Source organism: Trematomus bernacchii, unplaced genomic scaffold, assembly GCF_902827165.1.
Source record: "Trematomus bernacchii unplaced genomic scaffold, fTreBer1.1, whole genome shotgun sequence".
Taxonomy (NCBI): domain Eukaryota; kingdom Metazoa; phylum Chordata; class Actinopteri; order Perciformes; family Nototheniidae; genus Trematomus; species Trematomus bernacchii.
This window is the reverse complement of record NW_022987313.1, coordinates 10,363,394-10,372,751: the sequence shown is the minus strand read 5'-3', so window position 1 is coordinate 10,372,751 and position 9,358 is coordinate 10,363,394. Positions and strand designations below refer to the sequence as shown.

General features: G+C 40.8%; 2 protein-coding genes across 2 annotated transcripts; both read right to left on the bottom strand.

The window, feature by feature from the left end:
- Nucleotides 1-614: 614 nt before the first annotated feature.
- On the bottom strand, nt 615-3,717 carry siva1 (SIVA1, apoptosis-inducing factor). Its single transcript, XM_034123966.1, has 4 exons — nt 3,496-3,717; nt 2,972-3,160; nt 1,567-1,720; nt 615-828 (listed from the first exon to the last, which is right to left on the bottom strand). Exons 1-4 carry the CDS (start codon nt 3,614-3,616, stop codon nt 780-782), a joined length of 513 nt encoding a protein of 170 aa, XP_033979857.1. The 5' UTR covers nt 3,617-3,717; the 3' UTR covers nt 615-779.
- A 506-nt stretch (nt 3,718-4,223) lies between these two features.
- adss1 (adenylosuccinate synthase 1) lies at nt 4,224-8,455 on the bottom strand. Its single transcript, XM_034123955.1, has 13 exons — nt 8,184-8,455; nt 7,115-7,217; nt 6,969-7,031; nt 6,823-6,873; nt 6,659-6,725; nt 6,429-6,536; nt 6,266-6,347; nt 6,049-6,175; nt 5,796-5,950; nt 5,164-5,288; nt 4,890-4,987; nt 4,626-4,775; nt 4,224-4,381 (listed from the first exon to the last, which is right to left on the bottom strand). The coding sequence occupies exons 1-13, from the start codon at nt 8,370-8,372 to the stop codon at nt 4,329-4,331; spliced, it is 1,371 nt and encodes a 456-aa protein (XP_033979846.1). The 5' UTR covers nt 8,373-8,455; the 3' UTR covers nt 4,224-4,328.
- Nucleotides 8,456-9,358: the final 903 nt, after the last annotated feature.

Below are 9,358 nucleotides of genomic sequence, written 5' to 3'. Positions count from 1 at the left end.
CCATGTGATTGATTTTCTATAAAAGCGGTGTTCAGGACTTCTGCCACCAAGAACAATTACTCACTATGTAACAATACCAGTCGACATCAGTGACGAGCCCCCGCCAAATGAGTGATGACTGAAGCCCAAGGTCACGTCCAGAAGGGGAAACCGCTGCCAAAGTGTGTGTTCAACCTCTGGGTCTTATTGTTTTAATAAACACATTTGATAGCAGATGCTCAAGGTCAGTGTGCACAGACTGGACTGGAATTTCATTATCATTGCTAAGGCAAAACTTTAATTCTTCAAATAAAAGGTTGTGCTTCTTAAAATATAGTAGGGAAATGTGCTCATCCAATAGGTTAGCAGGGTTTGTGTTCCCCTGAATATGGCTCAGTCTGAGAGGAAGTCATCCCTCAGCTGAGTCCTTGAAGTGTGCTGCCACCTGCTGATGCATCTAAACACATGAAGGCAGGCGGCTAACCTTAAAGCTAATTGGCTGATTTTTGCTCAGACATCCATTTTTGATGCCTGCATTATTCAACAATTACCTTACAGTGTCCTTTTTAAAATGTATCAAAATACATAATGTGACTGTATTAATGATGCGCTGAACAGATCACAACATTAAACTGTATAGAAAATAGTTTCAAGTTTATTTCGGTTACTTTTGGAATACAATACATATATACAAGTAAAGATTTGGATCACAAATAAAAATCACAAGTTTAAAATGCAGTCTTAGTAATATCATGAGGCAACTTAATATGTTCAAGAAAAAACTCCCGACCCCTCGTCCATTACGTCGAGCAACTGCAGCAAAGTACTTCATCGTATTGCCCGCTGTAACTGTGGAACAAAAAGAAAATAATTAGAATTATTGTGCAAAAATGCGTCAAAAACACATTATCCATTAGGTCTGGTTTGAGTTTGTTTAAGGCACAAGGTGGACTTAATAAAACTCTGAATAAAAGAGGTTTTACCAACTCGACTATATACCCAAAATATGATGTGCAAGTCAAACTATGTCTAGGAAGACAAACATGTTGAAAACTGCGTTCAATTCAATGGTGAAAAAGTCTTACATTTTAACTGATGACGATGAGTTTGTCAGACACTAGTAACTGAATAGAAACTATTCTATAAAACAGACAGCTTTTTTTGCCAAGAAAAAAAAAACTTGTCCCGAGGACCCTACCAAATTTCCTTGGGAATTCTTCTTAGCATCAAATACTCACGTCCTCTTGGATTGAATAGTGGCTCTAAAAGTGCCTTGTTTGGTTTTTTAAGATTGAAAGATGAATAAACAGCTATTTTCCTGCTTCAGTTGCTTTTTGATGTCTTACAGTCGAGCAAATTCACTTTTATAGCTATAACTGTAATCAAAACTGATATTTAACCGACTGATTTTCTCATAAATCTGTTGGAACTTTATTGGTCCAGTGACATTGATGTACACAATTTACAGTCTGCAGCTTAGACAATACTCCATAATACGAGCAGCAAACACTTCTTAGAAATGTATATTTTGCATCAAAGTCTTTTCAGAATCTGAGTGAAAAGAACATTTGTGAAGTTTGGACTTACTCTATGATGGTGCAGACGGAGCAGCAGAGGCTGGAGCAGCTGGAGCACTGTCGAGTACAGGAGGAGCAGGAGAGACGCTCACACTGGGAGCACGGGGTCCGGGACCCCTGGCTCTTCTGGCACACACAGCAGCCGGTGGGAGCCACTGGGCCGTCTAGACAAAAAGAACACAGTGGATAAGAAATGAGCATTCAGTAGCTAAACTGAGAATCAAAACCTGTGACAACCCTGCCATCTGCTGGTGGAAGCTTGAACTGAACTAACCTCAGCTTTTCACCTGGAGTCAATTGATTTATTGTACTGTGGCCCATTTAAAAAAAAGCCCCTCTCTTTGAAATAGAGTAATGATTCTTCTTGGTTGAGGGTTAATGCAACAAAAAAAAAATGCATTAAAAATGATGTGCTTTGCTGCCCTCAAATGTATTGTTCTTTTGATATTTATTACCCAATAAATTAACATGTTGCCACACATCTCGCATTAGTTGGATGGTCTTTAAAGGAAGGACTAAAAAGTGTGAACCAATCTTTAAAACAATACTACCACACCTTTATGCCCCAATGAAATGTCATGGAATAGTAATCTTACCTTCTGCTCATACTTGCCGGGATGAAATCATAATCTAGTTTCTTCTAAAATCAAAGCCTTTTAAGTATGTAATGCCCTTTATTTTTGCTTCCCCAGACAGTGTTTCTGCTCAGGTGTAATGATATTTGTCCTCTATCCACCTCTGGGATTTCCACTTTGCAAGCCGTTTGAGGGCAGGTACAACTACTTTACATAGTTGATCATTTCAACAAGGGTATAACTTTATGAGGACAGCAAAAATGCAGTTTTGGACTTTGTGAGGTCTTGTTTGAAGGAAGAACAAAATCAGTGAGTGCTTCAGAGACTCCAAAGGATTCACTTTATTTTGGCAGCATGCTTTGGAGGACCAGGCTACTTCCCTGTGTACATCAGGAGATGTCGCTGTTCTCAAACATTTGGATTTGGCCTACTATTTTAGTTTTAATCCCACCGTGGTTCTCCTTTTCAGTGACTAGTCTGCCCCGTCATATGTGTTCTGGGGGTTAGAGGGGCTTTGTAAATAACCATACCAGTCTCATTCCCAGTATTTGTGTGTGTGTGTGTGTGGCATGGAGGAGGCTATAACTACATGTCATTATAGAATCAAGTATTGAGTAAAGACAATATCAATAAAAAAGAAAATGGCTACATTTCTGGGCTGGCTACTGCCTGTTGACAAGGGGACACACATGACAAATGTTTTTATAAACACTATCAGATCCTGTTGACAGAGAAGACACGTCATGTTGTCTTTCACCATTTCTTGTTCTGACAACATATTTTGTTCAAAAAGTACCTAATGTGTATCCATCCTCCTACCTGCTTGTGAGATTGGCTCACCTTGTGCAGAGTTGACTCTGGTGAGTCTCCCATCTTGTCCAATCAGAGTCTGTCCTCTCAGCAGTGTCTGGCTGCATGCAGGTGTCTCAGCCTGTCCATTAGGCTGTGGGTTGGTGCTGCTCTCCTCTCCAGTCCAGATTTTGCCCATCACAGCCTTGGCACCGTTGAAGAGCAAGTTCTTTGTCTTTGCTATGAGTAAAAACAGACCATTAACTCGTGCAATTACCCCCAAATAACTCCTGACAGCCCCAGGGCACAGGAAGCTGGTGTGTATGGCACAAGTGATTCAGTCGGACAGCAATGTTATGAGTTCAGAGTCTACTAAACGATGAATATCATGTTCTAAAGTATAAATGCGTTGTTTAATCGCTATAGTAAGTTTCACAAATGCACAAAAGGTGAATAACGCGATTGTTCCATTGTTATTTGGGTGTTTTGATTGTATCCAAACACAGCAAACTTACACAAGCCAATAAGCGCAACGAGTGAGCTAGCATTAGCTAACAACACAGGGATGTACTTACAGTAGATTTCCTGTCTGTATTTGTTGCCAAACACGCTATAATTATTCAGCTCCTGTTGTCCGACGTGTATTTTGTATTGGGATGAGAAGGTTTCCGGGAAAGGACAAGCTCGTTTTGTCATTTTCTCAGCGAAAAAGTCCCACCGTGGTACTACAGACTGCAAAATGTTTGTTGCGGGAAAACTGCGACTGAGACGTCAACAAGCCAATAACGCCCACCCTTTATTGTCACGTGAAAGCTCAGAGCCAATCACGACACGGTTCTGGTGTCACGTGGCAATCCACAATGTGCTGCCTTTACGGGTGGAGGATAATGTTGGATTTTCTATACTTTTCTTAACTAAACTTCAAAAATGAAGAAATGGACATTGGTAGAACACTTGGGTTTAAAAGCACTGCCATTAACAGTGTGTCAACTGAAGACAAGATGAATAACTTTTTAAGGAAAACAAAAGTGTGAAAAATGTATATATTTCCATCAAGTAATGGCTTAAATTAGTGTATGATATTTCATTCATTTAATTAACCGGCTTAATCATCAACACTATCATAATACATACAACTCTTACAGTGTATGGTTTATGGACTTTTGCATCGAGTTATCATGTTTATTATATTCCAATGATTTCTATTTAAAAAAACATTTGTACTTATTAAATTGCCAGTACAGCAATACATTGACACATACATTATAAATAAATGCAATTGTAATATTTGAAGAAGAAACAGTTTAAACAATGTTTTTTTATTGACTAATGAGGAGAAAATCAGTTTAGTTGATGAAAAGATGCCACATCTTCTTTGCTTCCATCAAAGGGGATACAGGTTTCCACTTCAGAACATCTGGATCATGCACTCCCTGGACTTTCCAACACCAACCCACTTGACTAAAGAGAGAAAAAGAAATAGAAAGAAAGAGGAGAAATTGTAAAAGCCAATAATAAACATGTTGGGAATGTCTAACAGTGCCACCTAACAGATATTATGCAGTTTCTGCATTAGTATTTATTTAATCTTGGGGCCTTCGGGGGTTGTGTTGCCAATACTTTTCTCCATTCTTTAATATTTATGAGTGTGCTCTGCAAAGAAAAAAAGAAGATATGCAAGTTTGTTAATTTGTGTGAAACATACTGGGAACTCCAATGTGGTTTTCAATGAAGCGGATGTAGTTCTGTGCCTTGGCCGGGAGGTCGTTCCACTTCCTGGCTGCAGACGTGTCCGTCTTCCACCCAGGGAAAGTCTCATACTCAACCTCCACTTTTTGCAAAACGTCCATGTTCGCTATGATTAAAAGAGATCAATTACTATTAATATTTACATACATGATTCATGTCATTAACAAAGCAGATTGGTCTCTGGTTCTTATTCTATAAATGGTTTATTTTGTTAAATTACCTGGGAAATGCGGAATTCTTTTTCCATTGAGTTTGTAGGCGACTCCCACTTTAATTTCATCCAGCACGTCCAGAATGTCAAGTTTTGTCAAAGCAATGCTGTTGGACAGGTGACAAGCAATAGGAAAAATGTTTGAAATGTGCCGTTTATTATTACTATGATATGATTATGCAGGAGTAATCAAAATGTGCTCATGTATGGTAAATCTGCTTCAATATTCGAACACAACAGCCAAAAAAACTGCTGATTTGGCTAAACTTTTCTAGCCACTCACGCGCTGAAGCCATTGATCATGTGAGCGTATCTGACGATCACAAGATCCAACCAGCCGCAACGCCGCTTCCTTCCTGTGGTCACACCCACCTCGCGCCCCCTCGTCTGCAGGAGTTCTCCTTCTGCCTACAGTACGACGAACAGGAAAAATAAACATGACTTTAATAATAATGAACTGAAACCATGTCAGGCATGTAATAATTCTTTACACAAGTTACAAACACAGCTAAGTACAATAAAACTTCACACAGGCTGGGGAGAGTACGTTTAATCTTCTTGACCTATGTCTGTACGGTCAGCTCCCGTGACAAGTAATATTATCCGAGCTCAAGCAGTAAATATATCTTTGGCCCTAAATTTATCCCTATGAACATTTGGCCTGCATGTAAAGAGCGTTTGAGCCCGTCTCTCACACAATTTGACAGCTGCACTCTGCCAGTGCGGGCCCCTCCACCAGCCCTGCTATCTGTATGTCAGCCACAAACAAACTGTAAATGTCAAGCTCAATATCAGGGAGATACATAACATGCCATGTGTCTATTCATACAATATGAAGGCCAAGAAAGCACAGACATGTGAGAACATCTAACCCAGTAGTTCTACAGACTTCCCTGTGCAACATGGAGCTCTTACATTGAGTTGTTCGGTGGGGAATGCTCCGATTCCCACTCTAGTGGTGTAGGCCTTTGATACACCGTACACATCCCCAATATTCAGCGGAGGGATGCCAAGACCAGTGCAAGCCCCGCCCACAGTGCAGTTTGATGATGTCACAAAAGGATATGTGCCTTAGAGAAAAAATTCTCTATTTCACTAACTCAGATCCACTGGAAAAACACATTTCAAAAAGCTACAAATAACATAAACTACAATCTTCTGACCCTACCAAAGTCAATGTCGAGGAGCGCAGCGTTCGCCCCTTCAACCAAAATCTTCTTTGGGGATCCGTGAAGAGCTTCATACATGTAATAGACCCCGTCTCTCACCATCGGCCGCAATCTCTCACCGTATTCCTACAGTAAAGAAGGAAACATAAACGTTTTCGTTAATGGAAGGAATGACGATGACTTATCTCTTTTGGAGTATTTAGCTTCAATGTCTACCTTGAGTTTTTTCAGTTGGTCCTCAATGTCAACTTTCAAGGATGGATACATGGATTGATGCTGGTGGACGAGGTTCTTAAATCTGAAAGGAAACAAAATCGTCAAACATGTCACAATTACAGTATTGGTCTTGGTGTTTTTGGAAGTTTCCCTTGTAACATACCTCATGGAGAAGTCCTTAAAGTCTCCCAGGAGGTCACATACGCGCAGGCCGGTGCGAGATGCTTTGCTGGAGTATGCAGGTCCAATGCCCTTCTTGGTTGTTCCAATGCTGTTATTATGGAACAGGAAGTTGTGTAAAAATGAATGGAATTAATATTGCTTATTCTGATTGTGGTGTACTATGGCAGATTATCTTTGGCCAAAATGTCGGCAGTTCTCCCCTATTCTTACTTCTTTCCTTCTGTTGCTTGTCTTTCAGTTTCCTGTATGCCATCAACAACCTGGTGGAAATCAAACACTGGGGAGGGACAGCAGACAAGTCATTAAAAAGTCCCAATGAAATATGATTCATGCTTATTTGAATAATGTAAACCTCCATGACATACTGTACCTACCAATGTGAGCTCTGTCTGAGACAATAAGTCTCTTCTCCCAGCCTTTCAGACCTGGTAAGAGAATAGAAGTGACTTTTATGTGAGTATACACTAGTCTGAATTTACACTAGTGCATTATGTGCGAATTGCATTTCCTTTTAAAATACCTTTCTTGTCATTTTTATCGCCTTCCTCAAACAGGCCGGGTAGATGAATGACCACTCCATTGCCTAAAAGAAGAGGACAGGAATATGAAGACAATAATATTTTTAACAATGCTGTCTCAAAAGAGCTGAATATATAAAGCCATTACCGATGAGTGATATGCTTTTGGTGTTGATAATTCCACTGGGGAGAAGGTGGAAGTCGTACTCCTTGCCGTCCACCACCACCGTGTGTCCTGCATTGTTGCCACCCTATAAATAAATGCAGGGTACACACTGTATCATGGTGTGATACTGAATACTGTCAATGTTAAGAAGAGGATCTAATCAAATACAGTATGGCGTTAACACCCAGGACCCCCACAGAAAATCCAGCCACATACACACGTCTCGTCTTATTTTCTTGAGACGGTGATAAGCCACCCTCTTGCCAGTTCTCTTTCCCAGCACCTATTTTAACAGACTTGGCTGTTGTTGGTGGATCCAACTGCTCTAAGTTCCCCCTGGCTAAATCCTGGCCTTCTCACATATCAAGCCACCCTGAGAATGTGACCTCTCTCTCGCCCATTGGGTGGGGCTATCAAGCCTCCAGAACACAGGGTGCTGTTCCTATCAGTGGAGAAAGTACAACACAGCAACTGTTGGCAGATTTCCCCTTGTTTGCCAATGCATGAGTGACCTTTGATTTCTGTTTACAGGGTTATGATTACTATGTGACCTGGTGAAGTTGTTTTATTAGGACATGATGGCATCTCAAATTCAATCTCTTTGTGATCAAGTGAATGAGACAGTCAGAGCAACTGTACACAAGGTGGAGTGAATTCAACTTGATAGATATTTACATGTGCTAAAAATGATAAATAACTGAGTTTACAAATGCCAAAACTAATTTGGATATATATAATACTTTGAAATCTACGTGTTATGGCCACAGACAGTTCCCTAGTTCTTAAGTCACTTAGTGCAATTATGAAACCACAGCACAGTCTCAATATGGTTTATTGTAATAGTCAATAAGGTTACCTGCTATGGCTTCAATTATTCTCTAAAACATTTCCCATATCACAGAGGAACCAGTGTTTTTGCATCTGTTGCGCTTTAACAGGTTGCAAGTTAGTGACAGCATGTCATTTTAAATGAAAATGTCTTACAGTGATAATACATTGACACGCCCCTGCTAAGGCTTATCACGAAATCACGAATCAAAGAGGCATTTACCTGACATCTGCAGACGAGGTCAGCTTCAGTCGCCAGCAAATCGACCACCTTCCCTTTGCCCTCGTCTCCCCATTGCGCACCGAGCACCACCGTCGCTTTGTTCCCCGTGTCGTTGCGCGAACGCTTGTGTCCGGTCGCGGCGGCTTGACTCATGTTTTTGTGGTCTTTCGCCGACCAGTTTAGCGACATGACGGTGGTAGCGAGGGCCTGCCGGTCTCAAGAAGACTAAGCTGTCTCCAAGAGTGGCATTCCCATATGTGTAACTTCATAGCCGGTGATGTCAGAGGCAGACGCAGTGCGTGGCAGCGACAGTCTCCAGGGCTGCAACGACAAAATAGCCTCAACACAGCACAGGGGATGAATGGAAGTGGATTCACCTATTAAAAAACATTTATAACATGTTTTTATGCAGCCTGCACATGAGGGCTTTATTATTGATTATATTTGCGTCAACTTTGAGAATGGGTTAGAAAAAATTAGTTTGTTCTGTTTGATACTTTATGGATATTCACTACATAGCTTCAGTTCAGCCTACTGTATGCAGTCAGTGAATGGTTAGCTCACCATGGGCCAGCAATGAGAGCTAACCACAACAGGTTTTTTCTTAGAGAACATTAGAGTTATTATATTATATATATATAGAATACAAATAGGACACACCTCTTTATTGTATTTGAGGGCTTCTTCTATAGCAGGGCTTCTCAAACTCCGGACCAGGGTCCGGATCCGGACCGAACTGCAAATCAATCCGGACCGAACCCTGTGTCCCATTATAAAAAAAAAAAAAAAAGAATAAAAAAAAAAAAAAAAAAAAAGGAATTCTGATTCTGATAAATTAATGTACATCATTGTGTACGCGCGTCTTGTGTCTGACGCATTGTGAGAATGAACGTGCATATATATGTACTTGTGTGCGCGAGCGTGACACGCATTGCAGACCGCAAGTTAACCGCAAGTTTACCTTGACTTTCTAATGCTTCTAATGCCTTTTTTGCCGAGGTTCAAGGCATTGGCTACAGACAAACAGTGCCATTTCTCCCACTAGTTCAAGCCATCATACTGTATGTATGTATTGAATGTGTGTGTGTATATTACAGGGGCGCCGTTTGCCGACAGGCAAGGCAGGCAAGTGCTTGGACCAGAAGGGGGCCCCAAAAGAAGGTAGATTAAGAAGG